A 20209-nucleotide genomic window follows, 5' to 3' on the forward strand; every position below is an offset into this window, starting at 1 on the left:
AAGAGTGCTGTCAGGTTTTGAAATAATATAGTCAAATAATATGATCAGAAGTACAGTGCATCATATTTATGAGAGACCACCTAGAATAACCTTTTCACTCATTGGTGACTTGACAGTTTTTAAATATCCATGTACAAGATAAAAAATATCAATGGAAAACCCTCAAAAAGAAACAAGTTCAATAGTTCAACTTGCCTAGGAGCAGGATTTCTTTCACATCCACGTATGTCAGAATAACAGCACACAGATGTGGACCAAAGTAGTGTTGGATGAAAAGTGACATTGCTATCACATTGAATTGAAGAACAAACAACACTGTCCTCTAAAGGCTTGTCAGATCAACACATTAAAGAGACACAGAAATATACACAACTGTGATTTGTCATACCTCTGGCTCAGACAAACATAAACGGTAAACTAACTGCTAAACTAAGGCTAAATAACTCGCATAAAGTCTCATATCTCTTACAGCAAGGAGCTTAAATAGACACTGCATGTTAATTATATAGAACAGGTGTTTAGTGACAGATTAACACTGACCACTTTGATTGAGAACATTTGTAAAGTAATGAATATATCCAATAAATACATAAAAGTATAACCACTATTTAAATCTCTCTCACAATATAGTCCATAAATATATCATATTTATATTTATATTTATATTTATATTTATATTTATATTTATATTTACATTTACATTTACATTTATATTTATATTTATATTTATATTTATATTTATATTACAAGTTGTGTTATGTGCTATGCTCTGATGGTGAGTTAGTGAACTGACATGGCTTAACAAAAGTGAAAAACTACACTAACTGGGTTTAATTTGTCTGATCATATTGTTTGCATTCAGTAGACACAGTACAGCTTGACTACCTTTAGTGAATTTAGTAGTAAACCAAATGTTTATTCTTTTGAGGATAAAAGAGCTAACGGGGAAAGTACTGTGATACTGCAGTCAGTGGTTGAAGCTTTTACATCCCTAATCCATTCATCAATGTCTCCAGTCCCCATTCATCAATGTCAACAGGGCTTTAATCTTGAGAGTATTGTCAGTTTTACTCATCAGTTTGAGGACTAATCAGTCCGTGTTGAACGTTTGACATTGTCATGTAAATTGTTCTAGCACCAATGGTTGGCAGTTTTTGACTTGTGGGTGACTGCCTGCAACAGAAGGAATACTGTAACTTTGGCTGACATCCACTCAGGCCAACTGTAGTGCTGGTAATTGTTTGACTTGGCAGTGTGATACGCTGTAATTGAAAGGACAGTGAAGTGGATGTACTGCATTCTTGCCAGCGTTCTGTTGTCTAACTGTCATGGCAGTCATTAAAGTGGACCAAGTCATACAGAAGACGCTGTCCCCATGCGTTCTCGTCTACCCACTGTTATAATGAGTTAATACTTGGACTAACCAGTGTTATACTATCTATTTATGCAGGGCCGCTGGAAGAAGTTTTCAGTAGGGGGGGAAGCCAAAGGAGTGTAAAATGTGGCTATTCTTCTTCTTCTTCTTCTTCTTCTTCTTCTTCTTCTTCTTCTTCTTCTTCTTCTTCTTCTTCTTCTTCTTCTTCTTCTTCTTCTTCTTCTTCTTCTTCTTCTTCTTCTTCTTCTTCTTCTTCTTCTTCTTCTTCTTCTTCTTCTTCTTCTTCTTCTTCTTCTTCTTCTTCTTTATTATTAATGTATTATATATTATTTTTACTATACAGCGCAATGTACATTTCACATGACTCAATGTTAAATATTTTGACAGTACGAGTGCGCAATTAAGTTATTTAATCATTTGTCAATTGCTTTTATTATGTATTTCAAGTATTAAACAGAGTGCTACTCGACAGAATATCTCCTTTATCAATAATGTTCCAACTTGTCAAAACTTCCGATCTCAGGAACCTGATTAATGTACCTACTAAACTCAGTCAAGGTTTCATTGTGTATAACGTTTATAGGCCTACAACTACACTATAGAAATGATAGAGTTATATATGGTTTAGTAGGCAGATTAATCACATTTCTGAGACAGACCATTCTAGTCTCCTAGGTCTAACATGTTGCGATAACTGAATTGTGGTGAATGCTTTCATCCGTCTAAAATGTTGTTATGTACGTGTATCAGAGCCAGATGTGTCAAACTATGCAAGGGTAGCTGACGCTCCGACGAGGGGGGCTTCAGCTCTGGCAGCACCCCCCTTCCCACATTAATGAATCAATGGAAACAAGAGCTAGTGTTTGACCAGAATTTGCAGTCAAAACGATCAGAAACAACAGATACAATATAAAGAGCACAGCACAACATTTTTTGAGCAGTAAATCACGCAACGATACAGCAAAACGGCCTTAGAATATAAATACAGGTCTGGACATTTGATAAGATATACACAGTAAGTGCCAGTGTATCCGTATAACCACACAAAAGCAAAAGGACTTAATGCAGACTCATAATATACTTTTTTAAATCGTATATTAAAATTAATTCCTTAGATTTTGATTTATTTTTGATTTTCTTTACAGAAAAAAAAATCAATAATGAATACTTATCAAAGTAAAAAATATGCCAAAACATAAGTGGCAAACACTTAAGAAAGTACTGTCCAGTAAACCCATGCTCTCTCCTGGTGCTCATCAGGTGAGACATTTAAACGTTGCTGGTCGGTTTTATGGATCTGACGTGCTCGACTCAGCTCCTGATTTATACTCAGTGCAATTCAACCCTTTTCTTCCTCCATCTGTCTGTCTTGCACACAGGCACAAACATAAAACTTGAGTGGGAGATAACAATAGACTGTCCCTCCCAAAGACAAAAGAAGTGCATTCTTAAAAAATGTATGAGAATCCTTTGGTTTTTAAAATCTATTAGCTACTTTTGCTGAGGCAGATTGCTTCGTATCAATGCTTCTTCGAAGATGCACGCTGGAGCGTTACGCAAATGGCAAAAGCACCTGTTGCGTGGACGGTAGTTGTTTTATTATGAATATTTCATGCCAGAGAAAACAAAAGAATGGAAGAAGCAGAGATTTGTACAACAAAAAGCTTATGCCCTCTATTCTGTGGATCTCCACTTTGTTTAAATATTCATCAATACCACAGCTGACATTGTTCATTTGTGTGCCATCATAGAATTCTTCACTTCAAAACGATAGAGCCAATGACCCATCATGCATAGGGAATAATGCTTTTAGACAACTGATTCTGCTATTTAGCAGCATAGTGCGGAGTTATCTCTAACTGGAGAAACAAAAGGGCTTCATGAATACTGCATTGGTGGCTGGTTCTGGAGAGCTTTCTCAAGTTTGAATGAGATTTAAAGACTGCACTTTTGGCCTCTGTTTTAAATGGTAATACCACAAATCACAAGACACAGAATAGCCATGTTGGTCATGAACTTTGAAAGGCTTTACTACAGCAAAGCCCCTAAACCATAAAATCATTAACTGTTGAAAAAAAACTCAAATGTGCCTTCCTTTTTACTTAAATTACCTTGCGTATTTTGCATAATGTTCACTGGACTGAAATAACATCACTGCAGTTCAAAGCAGGAGATAACGCTGTAATTAATTTTCATATCTACAGCTCTCAATACTAAGTCCAGCTTAAGTAGCCTCTTTAGATCAGTGATTTCTTTCTCAGAGTTGTTGATGAGCTCTATTCTTTTAAACGATAGCTTAAAAGATTGAACCAATTACAAGTAAAAACATTTTTGATGTTTTCTATTTCACAGGAATACAGAAAATGTACTTTCTGAAATATTTTTGGCATTTAGCATGAGAGATTGTAATTGAGCTGGTGAGGCTTTGTTGTCGTGTTCAAGGAAATTTCAAAACATGCATGCTCGGTTTGTGATTCATCCTGTAATATTCTGGTTAGGCGGCCTCTTTAACCACTGGGCCACACTGACAGTTAACATAGGCTTTAGTAGCAGCTTGACTTTAATACATCCCCCCCAAAAAGCTTTTTGCCCTGAGGAAAAATTGCAAACCATTGCTCTTTTGAACTCTTGATGGGAGTTTGGCTGTAATATTTATCAAAGAGACTCACACTAAACTATTTTGACACAATCATGTTCACTTCAAGACTACGTGCAAAACAGAGTTAAAGAGAGAACGTAGATAAATCGAAATTGAAACAGAAAATTCAATGAAAACGAGGCTTGTAAAATAACTCTATTGAAGTGGTTTTGTTATCATTCTCATTACAGTAAAAGACTTGGGGGTCTGAACATATACTAGGCCTCTTTCTCTTAATGACTGAGTCAAGTCCATTTTGAGGCTCTATAGTGAAAAAAACAAGCATGATAAATATTAATGAGAAATATCCTTTTAAGATCAAATAGCTTGCCACAAGAAAAAAAAAAGGCAGAATGGTGACACAAAGAGGTGCAGGCTCAAGCCCAAGAGAAATTAAACATCTGTGCTGTGGAAGTGTCCATGAGCAAAACACTGAAACCCCCAATCAGACCTCCATGTGAAGGAAAGGAGGAAGATGATATTTTTTTCTCGTGGGAACTCAACTGGCGATAACGAAATTATTAATGAAAAATAGCCTTTTAAGATCAAATAGCATGACATGATGAATGTCTCTATTGGTGTTTGGTTTCAGATCTCTTTTGTATTTCATCGTTTGCATTCAGAGCAACTGGGTAAGACCAAAGATCCATTTCACAAAGAGGACACTGTACCCTCTGTTCATAGACACCAAACCAACATTTTTATGCTTTTGTTGTTCGTCGGCTGTGAGAGATTGATACGGTTTCAACAGTGCCTAAAATTCATTTATGTTCCCAAGAAAAACGTTTATTCAGCATGGCTAAAGTACATGTGCCCCATTACTAGATTGGAATTTATATGCGATCCTCAGCACATTTTCTGGAAATGACCATTCAGAATGAGTAATGAAGGCTATGCCAACATTATATTACACCTAACTCATATACATGAGCCCAGAGGGAAAATCACTGTGGTTTAATTCTGGTTTATGCTGGAAATGGATGCCATTAAACAAACATTTTTCTTTCAGGTATTCCATTGACTGGAAGAGTGACTTGGACAGCTACTTTGACATTGATCCAGTAGAGGGAACGATTTCCACAAATGAACTCCTTGACAGGGAGAACATCGCCCAGCACAATATCTCCATCGTGGCGACCAAACTTAGTAAGTATGACAACAAGACAGATTGTGATTCATGCAGGTGTCGTCGTCCTTCCCCCACCATAATCTGTGTGAAGGATTTAACACACTTTTACTCAAGTCAATACTCAATCCCATTTTGCGGGAAAGGTTTATAGGTGACTATAAACCATGATGGCTCTCCCGGAGGGATGTATCTTCAGGACATTGTCTCCTCTGGCATACTCGTCTCAATTCTGTTTTCATTTTTAACTGCCTTTTTTAACACGTTTGATGACATTGGCATTGGAGGGGAGCTTTTCTTGCCAGAGTCAACTTTTACTTACACCGCTGTAAAATGTGAAGCCTTCCAGAGTTTTACAGCAAGCAGATGCAGTGGCATCACAGCATGTTGTGAGCTGAGCTCAAGAAAGCTGTGGCTTTAAGACATGTCATCAAGCTAATTATGTTTTTATGAAGGAAGTGGAGCAAATTTCCAGATAAATAAGCAAATCCATCGTCATCAAGTCATCAAATCTGCTAAGAACCGTCAAAGTCATTATCCCAGAGGCAGGCTGGTGCTCAATCAAAATTACCCACGCTGTATATTCATTAGGACAGACTGTGAAATATGGGCTGTTTAAACTTGAGTTATTGTCGCCTTGGAAACTGATATTACTCACTTCCCTTCAAGGTCATGGCACTGACATGCTAATTCTGTTTTCAATGTGTGTATGTGTGTTTTTCTTTGTGTGGCTTTTGTGTGTAAGTGTCAAGGAACTGGAGGATGAGGTAGACTGAAAGGATATAGCGTAGTAGGAGGAGGGAGAATGATGAAGATGGAAGTTTTACAAGGGCGTTGCTCAGTCTGTCATATTTGGTGCAGGAATCAAGTGGTATTTCTGCACATTTTACCTTCACCCACCTGCATTGTACTCCTTTCGTATCACCTTTCCTAAAGCCTGCCTGCTGCTTGGTTCCCCTCTCTGGAGACAGATATTCTTCTAGAGACCATTTTTGCCATGAGAAAAAAAACAAAAAAACAAAAAACATTGAGAGTTGAGTGAACAGTGAGTGTTAAAAAAAAATGGTTGCACTGGTTGAGTAGGGACAAGATAAACTCTTTTGGTTGCTTGCTCATGGGTGGAATGCTGGGTCTCTGTAAATTAAAGTATGGTACAGTTTTGACCTGCTGTTTCTATGAAAAGTGTCATGAGATAATGCTTGTTGTGATTTGGCACTATATGAATAAAACTGACTTGACTTGAAACTCAGCACCCCAGAGTGTGTATCCCAATGTGGGAGTTCAAATCTGTTTCTGACCTTGAGTGAGATTTGGCAGAACTTTGTGTTCCGGGTATTGGATAGTTGTTATGGCTCCTCTGTGATGCATTGTATTATCATGGTTGGGATACTGTCTCTGTTATTCGGGGCTTAAACCATGAAGAGCAGCAATAAATACTGAAGCACATGATACCTTCAATGTCCATACAAGAATGCATTGTATGAGGAGAGTTTAGGCACAAAAAAAAAGTTCAGACTTTTCCACAGTTTAAAGCTGCTTCTGTTGGCATGGCACATCAGTTTTCAATAAACAGTAAATTATTGCAGACCTCCGTGTTTGACCTTTCTATGCATCTACTGTGTGTCCTTGCTGCTAATTATTTTGAACATTTATCCATTCACACCTTTGACTACCCTGTACAATGACTCGGGTGAAAATATCCAACACTTATAAGTTATTAGATGACATTTTCCTGCCCTTTCTTTAGCTACCTTTACTCTGCAATGATTAGAACAACACCTGAGTTGGAAATGTTTCACTTCACACAGCCTCAGAGATTTGTCCGGTCATTGCTAGACACTGCAGTCATGCAGCAAAATGAGAACAGTGTCTGCTGCTCTCCTGAGACAGAGCACACAGCAGAAGGCGTGCTAAATAAGAGCCGGGGCTAGATTAACAGTTAGCTTTTTGGCTTTTAAGCCCAGTGGCAAATTTTAGGAGTCAAACAGGAGGGAAAATCTGTTAAATGCAATAATAACCTTGGAAGGACCTCATGAGGGAGCATTCTCACTATCTATTTACAGCAATTGAATTTAGTTTTACACTTAACATGGAGTTTTGTGTAGAGAGTTTACTAACTCATTCTGTCTGCAGTTGCACTTTTATCAGATTGATATCCTCAAGAAATCTTTCTATCTGTATTTTGCAGCTCGTTTTATAGATTTGCGGTTGATTGGCTTGCAAAGATGGAGCTTTTTTATTAAAATGAGTTTTAATTAAAAAAGTAATATCAAGCAGAAAAGCAGTGTAAGGCAGGATTATTTTATGGCTGACCACTCAAGCATTCTGTAGGAATACAGGATTCTGATTCAATAAAATAAATAGAGCATGTGTTATTGGACTAAAATGCTGACGCCAGTCTGATTTGAATATACCTACTATACCATTGCTCCATCTAGTGGGCTGAATGATACATCACTCATGACAAAGTCAGAGGCAGCCAACAGTTATGGAGATTAGTATTTGAGATGAGATGAGGAGAACATAATAAACTATTGTGTCCAAAAGCTTTTCAAGACCAATTTCACACATTTCATTGATGCAGAAGAGTTGAAGTTGTTGAAACTTTTTGGAGGCCAAATGATTCAAGACACCAATGACAAAAGCAAAGATCGGTATTTTTGCTGGGTTAGCATCAATGTTAGTAGTTCAGTCAGTGCAAAGCAGCAAATCCCATGCTCAGTGTCATTTTTACCTCAGTGGGAAGATTGCTTTTTCCATCAAGGTCAGAGACGGGTTACTAACTGAGCCGTGGCTGCGTCTCCAATCCCCTTGAGATGACTCTACAGATCCCCCCCCCTGCATTCTTCTCAACCACCCACCTACACACAAGCCTACACACCTACGCACCCATGCACTGGCACTCACATAAACAAGTGCACACTAAGCCCCCCCACTGCAGAGCAAAGCCTATTCCCACATCAAATCCATAAAGTTTACCTTACTTCGGCTTTCACACAAAAAGAACATTTCCCCGTTGTGCCCCTGCAGTGAGTAAACATTGTAACAAACAACCCTGGATTCAAGTTAGTCCCTCTCAAGGGGGCTTTCACACTATAATTAATATGGGCTACACATCTTATGGCTAAAACCCATGGCAGAACCCAGGGAAGAACAGCTTGTAAAGAAATTATTCTCTCTGTTGAGCCATATTCCATAATGGCAGGCATGCTTTATTTGTAGGCAATATATGAGATGCATTTACTGTGTGTTTTTATTTAATTCTCCTTTTCATCATCAATCAAAAGCTTCATAAAACACCAGGTCTGAGTGCAATTTATGCATCAGCATGTTCCTGACATCAGAGCTTTTCTAGCAGATGTTTAACCAGAGCGATGGACAAGCAGAAAGGCGGTTTAGTGTCTGCTCAAGGACACTGTGACTGGACACTCAGGCATGACAGGCATGCATCCTCTGTGACCACTCAGCCATCCTTCTGCAACATTGACAAACCTTTATGCTCCTGCTCATCATAAGACAGTAGTACTTCATATATCCACATGATGTCAGTGCTGTGATTTTTGTTTTTCTTCCTGTTATGCTATATTCATGTAACACTGCCCACTCTTTTGTGCACAATTGTGATTTATCTAAACAATTTTGTCTTGTGTTTTCTCATCCAGACAGTCCAGTTCTGACCAGTCGGGTGGCTGTCACCGTCCATGTGTTGGACATCAATGAGTTTCCACCTGATCTCGCCAGTCCTTATGAGACCTTTGTGTGTGAAAATGCCAAGGTTGGACAGGTAGGCTCACATATACTCTCCTCCCTGCCTCTTTCTGTAACACATGCCATGCGCTCATGGCATTAAACACAGCACATTTTCCAGTGTTACTGTTTTCCCCAGTTGCTTTGGTACATTTCTCAAATCACCCTTAACATTTGCAACACCCTAAGTGTGTTATAAACAGCGGGGCAGGTGGACCCACATGCTGAGAGTGTAGGAAAGGAAGGGTTGAAAAAAAAAACTTTTATTCTGAGATGGGGCTGCAAACAGCATGAAGAAACAGAACTGACTGAACAGACAGAACAGAGGACCCAACAAAACTCAACTATATACTGTGTTTGTGTGTATGTTTGTGTGTTTTGGTATATGTTCAGTATAAAATGCAAGTGAAATACTGTAATATGAAGCATTACAGTAAATATACAATGTAACAGTACAGTGCGCATTGTTGGATTACATACCTGTTCTGTCAATGAAACATTTGAATGATTGAGGACACAGTTGTCCTCTCAACAGTCGACTGCACCGGTCAACCAGCCTCAGCCATTTTAAGGTCAGGATTGAGAACAATGATTGATCCACAATTGGGCCTTGATTTAATCAGAAACTTACCCATCTCTTTGGCTTCTTCTACCTCTTCCTTTGTTTTGCCACCCTACCCTTTTCCATGCTGTCTTACTCCTCTTCTTCGTCGTGGCTGTTGACCCTCTTCATTTCCTTGTTGTTTTTCCATTGTCAGAAACTGTAACACAGTGCTGTGCTCTGTCTATGCTTGCCAGTTGAAGGTTCATGAGAAGCACCTCTGAGCTATTTTAGAGATCTGGTTCACACTTCACAAATTCCCCTTCATTAGTGAAAGTCACGATTCACTTGAGAGTGATTAATCAATTCAAGACACATTTATTACAAAAAAAAAGGCTAATAGAAATGTACAGAAAATATGCTTGACAGATTATGACAACTAGTTTTGCGTGTAATGACTTATGCAATGGTCTAATGTTATGGGAGGTAAGTAAGACTATTCAACAGAGAACCAGTGTAATACACTTTGGTCAACATGACATAAGCAATTTTTAATGTAGGAAACAGGAGACAATTGTACATAATAATTTACATTAATGTGCTTAAGCATTTGCAATTTGTTCAAAAGAGTGACAAATTGCTTTTCAGATGTTCACAAGTGACTACATGTGGAGATTGAACAAATAGTTTTGCAATTCTGATCTGAGAAATGTACCAAAGTGCTGGCAAAGTGTCATTGTTAACGCTTACTAAGAAATAAACACTGATTTTGTGGTGCGTAGTGATAAAATGTTGTGGTATTCTTCTGCTTTTTGGAGCATCACATTACTGTAGAAACACATTTAGGTTTCATGTTCACAAAGGGTTGGTTTTCAGTGTTGTATTCAAGGTCACCTGAATAAAACTCTTTATTCTCAGGGATTTTACAGAGAACCCTTCAGCACAGAGTTTGAATCCAAATCTTGAACTATGATTATTTCGAAGAGTTCGATTCAGCAGGAGAAGCAATCATAAAACGATGCAGTTCTTTGCATATCAGCAACCTGGAGTACATTTCAGATGATATATTAGAGACGCAGTGAAGAATTTGCCTGTGCACATTGTAAACCACCCGTGCCTGTAAATTAGCCCATTAACTAGCATCTATATGCAGTTAGTGTTCTGAGGGAACAACTTCTTTGACAGTCTATCAAATCGGTGTTGACTCCTCATCATATTGAAGATGTTTTGCTGGTCCTCAGGCTTACTGCAATCAAAACAATGGCGGCACCCTCCATTTGAAGCATTGCTGTCTTCCACATGAACTCGGCTGACTTAAAATTGAAGCATAGAAATTTAAAAATGGGATGAGACTAATTTGACACTAGAATTAGAACAAATAAAGCCCTGAATGCAAAAATTCGAATAAGTAAGCTTTCTTCTCAAATAGCTATTTACTATAAGCAAAGAGGCTCTACAATTTTGTGCTGTAGTTTTGATTATTTCATTTGAATTACTTGTTTTTCTGTCTGTGCATGCCTGAACAGGTTTAAAGGGTGCATGCCTCAGTTGGAAAAAAACAGGATGTCACAATCGTAAATCCATCAATCAGGATTTTGCAGTATTTTAATCAAAATCTGGTGGCAGATGTTTGGTTGTTTGCTGATGCTGCAAGGCCACTAAAACCACAATCACACAGTTCTGATGAGGCAGATTAGCAGAGTTTTAAACTCATCATAAATAATAGCTAAACTGATAGCTTTTTCCACACTTTAACCTTAATTATTATATTTTTAATAATAAATATTTCCACTTATAGAAAAATACTTAAAATTATAAAGGATGGCTCAACAGATTAATATTCACTTGCACAACTTCCAATTAGTCTCCTTTAACATTCAGCCAATCAATACATGGGATTTTGACAGAATTAAACTATCCAACACTAGGGAGGAAATGAATTATTGCGGATAAGAACATTTTAAGAGAAGTATGAAACATTAGACAAAACAAGATGTCAAAATATGCACAGAACAAGTTCAAGATTAGCTGTATTGTATATTCAACCTGCTGCAATTATCATAAAATGTGTCCTGTATTTGAAAGGCGTTGTTGTCTCTCCTTTATTCTCACCTAATGCTTTCCTCTTCCTTAATCACATCTCCTCCACTTCATCTTCTTCATTCCCCTCCTCTTTTTCTCCTGTCCTCCTACCCCTCCTTGCCCTGCAGTGCAGAATGTACATTTTCCTAGCGTTTCCACAGCATGATTCCGCCAGGTGTTGCACACAGCTGGTGGATGATAAAGAATTGCAGATCCTCTCTTCACACATCGCCCTTGATGATTATCTGCACTCACACTGCTGAAAAACACACAAACCGCTTGTTTTGGAGTGTCCCATGCTGTGGCACATTCTACGGGAAAAATGATCAGTAACCAGGACATAACCAGGTAGCAAGGGAAGCAACACTTTTCATGCAAATGTGTCAGAAGAGGAAGGAGAGTGGCCTTAAACTAAGATTTGCAAATAAAAAAGACAGGGCTGTGGCCAAGCAAGACAGTAAAATATTTCCTTATTTTATGATGTACTGCGCTCTGACCAGTCAACTGGTCAAGTGTGAAATGGGAAAAAAGTAACAACAAAGGAAACATAAAACAAGCATATTTACGACTCAAGAATTAAATCGTAAAAAAACGTTCTATATATTAGATACATTTTAATGCGTTCTCTGAGCATTGTATAATACTTCGTGGAAGTGCAAACCTTGTGAATCAGTTTGTTACACTAAAATAATTACATTTACATTTACAACATTTAGCTGCTGCTCTTATCTAGCTCAACTAACAATGCAGCTGAGTGCAAAAGTGGAATACACTTAAAGTCATTTAACATGTACAATAGCACCCAGTAATAAGCAGTAACAGCAGTCACAGCGCTATGCTTGTGATCAGGAAGACACTTTTGAGTGCAAGAACAGAAGCATTTGATGCCTGCATGATAAACTATGATTGAATAATAATATATTGAACGAAGAAAATAAAACTAACCTTTATGTTTTAAAAGCTGATGCCAGCACTGAAGCACTGAAGCTGTTGATAGCAGTGTCTTGTATTGATGTTAAATATTTTCATTGAATCAGTATTACTCCCAGTTTCATGTACCTGCAGGTAGGAACTTTTGTCATATCAGTAGTAGACTAGATGACAAATGAGCAATATGTGAGGAGCACTCATCACACCTGGTGCCAGGTTTGTTACTGTGGAGGGATTTTATTCAAATACTGAGAGAAAAAGCAACATACACAAAGTGATGTAACAAAGTAGGGGGGCTGACTAGCTGCTACTGTATGTTTGGGGTCCAGGGCTGGGGCATCAGGTCTGCATCAGGTCAAGCCTGCTAAATGCGGAAGAACAGACTGGTTGCACAGCTGGGCTGGCAGAACAGCCAGTTTCAGACTAAACTTTGAGATGTTTGGGGAAAAGAAGAAAGACATCAGCAGCTTGGTTCAGAGGCAGCTGAATCAGCAGTCTGCGTCTAGGAGCGTGGAAGAACAAAGAAGTTGGATGTTGGTTGGCGAGGTGTGAACTAGCAAATGTAAAGGATGAATTTTATTTGAACTGCTATATAAAAGGTGTCAAATTGTGTCTCTTTTTTTATTGTGGGTTGCTTTGGGAATAAAATGTTGGTTTCTCCTGTGGTTATAGCAGATGTACTGTATTGTAAGTACGACATAAAACAACTGGCTTTTGTTCATGACCCTTGAACAACCTCCAGTAGTTTTGAATGAACTTAATCCATCATGCGTTGTGTTGCAGTAATATAGAATTTCAACAAGTTATCAATCAAGTGCTCACTGACTGTATCCAAAAATACTGAGAGAACAATTGCCAACAAACACTGCTTTGTTTCAGCAGAGACAGGTCTGACATAGAGTCAATTCAGTTGACACCTCTGTTCATTGGTGAAGAATTTCACATTTGCTGTCAGAACAAATTGACCTGTAGGAATTTCTTTCCATTATAAAGCGAAATACTTGACATTCAAACAACTTCTCACAACAAAATCTTCCATCTGTGCCAATCCAAAGACTGTTTTCTGTCAGTATGTAGACAACACCGCTATTACAAACACACTAGAAAAATCTAACTTTAAAACCTTTCAGTGAAACCAAAACTTAAGTCTTAAGTCTCTTTTCAACAGGTGATTCAAACCTTCAGTGCTAAAGACCAAGATCTACCACCTGCTGGACAACAGTTCTCCTTCAAATCACCAAAAGAAGATATAAAAAACAAGAATTTCACCATCCGGGACTTTGGAAGTAAGTATTATTCTAATAACAGCTGTTTATGGTGATTAGTATAGCATGACAGTGCTAATTGATTTTTCTAATGCTTCCTATCAACTTATAACAGTTCATGGAGCTCCATCCCAGAACAATGACATCATGCTTGGGGGGGAGGTAAATGTCAGCAACAGGAGGTGAAAGAGGTGGCTGAGGGCTTCTATCCAGCGCTGGGATGAAGCAATGTGCAGTGAGAGAAAAAAATACCTTGAGATTGTCACTAAAATGAGAATAGTTGGTCCAACATAAAGATCAATTCTCCTTAATCGAGCCTAGTCAGGTTTATGCTCAACTGCTGAAACAGACATTTTCATTATTTTAACTGTAGTATGCCATGTAGGGTGCCATTAGTAAATTTAAAGAAGGTTTAGCCTGTATGCCAGCTGTTACTGCCCAGAAAAGGGTCACATTTTTTCAATGATAATTTTGGGGAAGCTAACCTTTCCCCAGCATTGCCATTAATAGCATTGCCTACGCTTCATCCTACATTCTAGGGAAACCATATCACACTTTTCTACAACTGACAAATAATGACAAATATGCAATCGGAGTGAAGTAAAGGTACCTTCAATCAATCAATTACAGTTTCTTTGTAAAAAACGATAATAAATATATGATTTTTTCAGCAAAAAAAGGAGTATGTAACTTGTAAGGTCACAAGCAGTGATGATGGTGAAGATGTTTTATAATAGAACTGATATTGACCACATATTAAAAATTACCTGTGATTACTTTATCCTATTTCCTGTCCTATTTTTTTGAGGAGTGATAAACATTCTCACTAGTTGCAAAGTTTGCTACTTGAACCTTGTAAGAGTGGCATATCTCAACGCTAAAAATAGCAAATGCATATGGTCAGACGTTGTCTTATGATAAGGGCATAAATGACACTGCAGTGTGCGCTGGCCTGTGAGTCCTTTGAAGTCTAACCAGAAAGACGGGTAATGAAAAGTGGGACATGGAAGGATGAGACCAGGGAAACGAATGCATTCACCATCCTTGACAAGCCCCCGTCCGAACCTCTGATCCAGTTTTACCTTTTGGACACACTGTCTCGCAGTGCCCTGACTGCCAGAGGCCCTGTATGCACACTCTACAGACACAGAACAAGATCTGATAGGCAAGGACAGGAAATACAAACACCACAGACGGGTTCAGCAAGAGAGAGATAGAGAGGGAGAGAGAGAGAGGGCACAAATACAATCTGCACAACATGCAAGGTGTGCTAAAACACCTGACCTCCTGTCAAGAAAAAGTGCCAGACTTTGTCAGTGGAACAAACCTGCCTTGACAGGGGTCAGACAGTCTAGCTCCAGCAGCCCGAACCAGGCAGGTCCACCCTGACACGTTCCCTCTTCCTCATATACATTGTCGACCTCTATTCCACTCGCTACCCGCACACATCCGGCTGTCTTCTCAGCTGGTTCCCTTTGTGTGTTTTTTTTTGTCTATTATCTATCATGTCTAATGCTGTGGAGTGAAGTTGCCTGCACAAAGAGATAACAATATAACTACTGATCCCTATAGGTCTCACAGTATAGGTAGACAGAAGCCTCTTTGCAGTGTTTCAGAGAATGATGTACTGGGTGTGGTTAAGCTCTACCCGCTTTTAAAGTAAGTGGTGTAAAATGGTGAGAGCTTTGATAAGAGAAGTCTTTGAAACGTTACAATATCTCATCGCATTCAGGGAAGCACATTTGGAGAGGATTTGATATCAAACATAAAGAGTTATCAGACACTGAAAAATTTAATCTTTATCATGCTCGGACCTCCACACTAGTAATGTAACTCAGAGGATTGTCTGATTGATGTGAGGTTATACTGGATAGAATATCTTCTTCTTTGGTCAGAACGCGCTCTAACCTGTATAGATCAAGGAGTAAGCACTTGCAGCACAACTACAAGCCTGTCATACAAATTTTCTTTGAATCAATTTAAAGAATCTGAAGCTGTGTCGGAAATTTCTTTTTTGTTTTACAAGCAAAATTTTAAATGTCTTTCTTCTTTCAGATAATACAGCTGGAATAGTGACGAAACGGAGTGGCTTTAGACGGCGTGTGCAGGAAATCTACTTTCTTCCTGTGGTGATTGATGATAATGGCTATCCACCCAAGAGCAGCACAGGCACCCTGACCATCCGTGTATGTGGCTGTGAATCAGATGGTTCTCTGTTAACTTGCAGTGCAGAAGCCATCTTTCTCCCAGTGGGCCTCAGCACGGGTGCTCTGGTTGCTATCCTTCTATGTATCATCATCCTGTTAGGTGAGACATGTTGTCTTCTAGCTTGTAAACATTTTTCATTTTAACACGGTACCATAGATGATCATAAAGGACACAGGAATTTGTTGTGTTGGCACTACAGCTCTGACATCCTTGTGGTTGCCTGGCAACGTCATATGCACATATTTCATGATGTCAAACTATTCCTTTACCATTTATTTTTGAATTTTAAGCTTCCATAATCTCCTGTAAACTAGTGAGACTTCTTGTTAGCTAAACCTTAACCTTAATTTGGCCAAACCAGACAATTTGTAAGGCCTTATTAAACCAAGTTTAAAGATTTGGATCATGAGCAAAAAAATCTTCCCCAATACTTCATATCGATTGGCTTGTGATGTTGGAGCGAAAGGTTCCTGTAAACTATAAACACCTAAAATACAAATGCACGTTTAATCTACCAGACCGTTTAATCTACCAGACCTTTTTGCCAACACCTGACTTCAAACATGCAGAGCTGACCATCAGACTTGGGCTGGTATACCTTCAGGAGTGTCTGCAGTTAATTATAGGACCCATATGAATTCGGTCATTCAATGAGACATTTGAGATTGGAAAGAGGGACGCTTGGCTCTATAAACTAAATCCAATCTTGCTGCCCTGTGGCTGCTTCCCAGGCTATAGCTTTTACATTTCCCACAAGGTCATGGATGTAAAACCCCTCCTTAATTCTCTGCCATTAATGTTCAAACTCATCTGCATAGCGGGGAGGAAGTAAATGTAGGTTTATGGTGTAATTTTCAAAATTATGAATGTGGGATAGTTGGTTGTTAAAGAAGTTCCAGTTTTACAGTGCAAGTCAAGGGCAGCCATGACCTTTAAATTGAGCTGTATTTACTTTTCTCTATCTCTTTCTAATATATGGTCCCACAACGACTGAACTGTTAAATCCAACTATAATCATTAATCCTTTTTCATTACCTTCATGAATGTATTCATGTGAAAAATCAGCTCAGCTTTCATTGTTTTATATGTGAGGGAACATAAAACCTCACAGTTGATTGTAGTGATGTTGGGCTGTGTCCACTTCATCTAAGAAGAATGGCTTCAAAGCTCTAAGTCATCTCGCCCCTAAGGCTGAGGCTGATGCAGAACTGTCATGCCGTCCCTGCGAAGGAAAGTAGCAGAGAAAATCAGATCTCACGCTGAGAACATTTCCATAGACCCACTTAGTTCCTGTGCAGGTTTTGTCAAGATGACCCAGTTGTCCTGTGAGGAGAAATGGTGAGGTAAATCAACCAGACCAGTACAGAGACATCGTTATTTCTGTGTCTTCAGACTGAGGTAGATTGGCTGCAGCTACTGACATGCTGTGTTCAGCTAGTGTGTCCCACAAAAAACGCCTGTTGTTGAAGTCTACACAGGGGCCACTGGGGGGAGCTAGCACACTATATACAGGTAGATGAAATCACTTGGGAGTGAAGGAAGGCAGAGAGGAAGTGAGATATAGGGAGGATGAAAGGAGGAGACATACTTAAGGCTTTTTTTCAGTCTGAATGTATTTACTGGACTTTTATTTGAATGATTTCAGCTTTATCCTGGCCACTGCTCTTCCTCCAGGATACAACAGCTTATTGAAGACCCAGAAGAAACACATATATTTTACTGCATTTTTTACTGAGGAGACAGCGAGCGGGACACAGATGGAGATAGACAGTGATGTAGACAGATTGCATTGACAGGCAAAAAAGGAAAGAAGGAAATTTATTGTAACATTATGTGTTGGAAATCACACAGAGGTACAACAGTGTGTAAAATATGCAGGACCTTATGCAACCTCTGAAGTGCTGCGTGCTAAAACAGTAAACTGTTGCTTTGGGTATATTCTCAGCAGTACGATTTTTATTCCCTGCAGTGTTGACAGTTTCTTCACTACCTTTTATGATGTATGTGGTTCTGCCAGTACTTTACTCTGGACAGCTAAAGCAGTTAAATCCCCACTGAGAACTTATTTGCAGGTCAGAAGATGTCAAGACATCTAGGTTAAAACTAGGGTTAAAGTGGACACATCATGCTTTTAGTGATTTTCTTTCATGTTTACACTGTTATGATGTTGGATGTCTATATTAAACATTGTAGGTTCCAAAACTTGAGTTGAATGTAATAATGCTCCCCTTCATGTCAAAATACAGGGCTTCAGCTTGCTCTGATAGCTTTGTTGCAATGCCAACAAATGGCCTTCTGTTGTCTTTGTTGCTACATGGGTTGGCTATGTTTTCCTCTCACATATTTCTGATCAGATTCACGCTTGAACATGTACAAGTGTATTTGAGAGGCTTCCATTTCAAGTAAAGAAAAAGAAAAGAAGCGAAATCATACCACTGTTAGTTTATCTAACTGCCAGGGCTGCCGAAAGTTTGCCAATGCACCGGGAATTGGCCATCAAGACAGAATGGGCCTTCAAGAGACAGAGATAAAAAAAAACCTGCTTCAAAAGTGGTCAATGAGGAACTGCAAAAAGAACCAGTATAAGAAAACCAATACATTGTTAGAGCTGTAAATCATGCAAAGATACAACAGTTGAGACCCAGAATATAAATACAGACCTAGAAATGTGCATGATATGTCCCCTTTAATCCATGTAAAAGTGGGTCTTTTTATGGACTTCATACTGTTTCAGTAGGATCTCATTTACTGTATTCCAATGTAAACCAGGTCTTAACTAAAACCAATTTAACAATCTCAGATTTGGAATAATGATACATATAATATTAATATAATAATCTGCTCTGTGAACCTGTGTCTGTGTGGTGGTGCTTTGAGCTAAAGCCAACTTGGTCACTATGATAATGACAATGTAAATATGCTGATGTTAAGCAGGGGATGTTTACCTGTTCACCATCTTAGTTTAGCATGTTTGCATGCACACCATTTCTATTTCTATGAAACAAAGCATTGGAAGAATAACATTTTTAATTTTTGCAATGGTGCTAGATGAAAAGGATAGCTAAACTGATTATAATTCACGAAGAGGATGGCATGGATTTCTGTACCAAATTTCAGAGCATCTGCTCAATAGTTGTCAAGATACTGACTGACAGACAGGCAGACATTGTCATCCCAAGAGCCACCCTATAAACATGGCTAAAAACTTACATCTTGACATCTAACATCTAAAAATGCCTACCAAATTCAGTCCAGTTTGAACCTAAAATACTTAATTCAACATATCTTTTGACCTGCAAATCATCTGAACCATGCTTACTGGGATACAGTGATATAATCTCTTCTCTCTTCACAGTTAAAGTGTTTAAGATGGGGTGATATGGGTCACTTGACAGTGATTTAACATGTGATTTTCGTGATTTGTTCTCCCAGTCATCGTGGTCCTCTACGTGGGGTTGAGACGACAGAAAAAAAAGGAGACCCTCATGTCATCCAAGGAGGACATACGGGATAATGTCATCCACTATGACGATGAAGGAGGGGGTGAGGAGGACACACATGCCTTTGACATGGGTACGCTTCGCAATCCCAAGGTTGTCAAAGAGAACCTGTACCGCAGAGACGTCAAACCTGAGTTGAAGAGAGGTCCCAAGCCACCGATCTCACAGGACAGTGCAGACATCCGAGATTTCATCAACGAGCGTCTGAAAGAGCATGACATCGACAACTCAGCCCCTCCCTACGACTCCCTTGCCACATATGCTTACGAGGGCGATGGCTCCGTGGCTGAGTCACTCAGCTCCATTGAGTCCCACGCTATAGACCTTGAGGAGGACTATGATTACCTCAATGACTGGGGGCCCCGCTTTAAGACACTGGCAGGAATATTCGAGGAACAGTCAGAAACTCAATCAGACTCAACAACAATGGAGAACACACATTGATGTTATTCACAGACTCAAAAAGCAAATATGTAACAATGTTCCTTTGGTTGGTGACACACAATGTTTTAGCATCCTCTCATTTATCTGTTTTAATGTTTTTCCAGCTCACCATTTTCTATTCTATGTGGTACTTTACCATGCTCGGTCCCAAAATTGTAAAAAAACAGGGGGGGGGGGGATATACAGTAACATTATTACATAAGCAAAGCAGCCATTCAATTACCTTTCAATTGAATGTTGTTTGTTGTCTGACACTTTGTTTCCTAATGGGGAATAAGCATACACACGGAAATGTTGTCATTTCCTAGGACATCCTTAAAAGTGCCTCAATATGATTGTTCTGTCACTTGCCA

At 38.9% G+C, this 20209-nt stretch overlaps 1 protein-coding gene across 4 annotated transcripts in view; it reads left to right on the top strand.

Annotated features, from left to right (window-relative positions):
• Window positions 1-19912, top strand: part of LOC134001942 (cadherin-12-like) — a 62548-nt gene extending 42636 nt beyond the window's left edge. For 2 of the 4 annotated variants that reach the window (XM_062441142.1, XM_062441144.1), the window contains 5 exons: window positions 5023-5163; window positions 8806-8923; window positions 13608-13725; window positions 15760-16011; window positions 19345-19912. In XM_062441142.1, the coding sequence (XP_062297126.1) occupies window positions 5023-5163; window positions 8806-8923; window positions 13608-13725; window positions 15760-16011; window positions 19345-19856 (1141 nt within the window). In that variant the 3' untranslated portion in view covers window positions 19857-19912. Of the gene's footprint in view, window positions 1-5022; window positions 5164-7031; window positions 7047-8801; window positions 8924-12163; window positions 12174-13593; window positions 13726-15759; window positions 16012-19344 lie in introns of all 4 variants that reach the window. The other 2 variants (XM_062441143.1, XM_062441141.1) reach the window with 2 other exon arrangements.
• Window positions 19913-20209: the final 297 nt, after the last annotated feature.

This window comes from Scomber scombrus, chromosome 20, assembly GCF_963691925.1.
Source record: "Scomber scombrus chromosome 20, fScoSco1.1, whole genome shotgun sequence".
In the NCBI taxonomy this organism is placed as follows: Eukaryota; Metazoa; Chordata; class Actinopteri; order Scombriformes; family Scombridae; genus Scomber; species Scomber scombrus.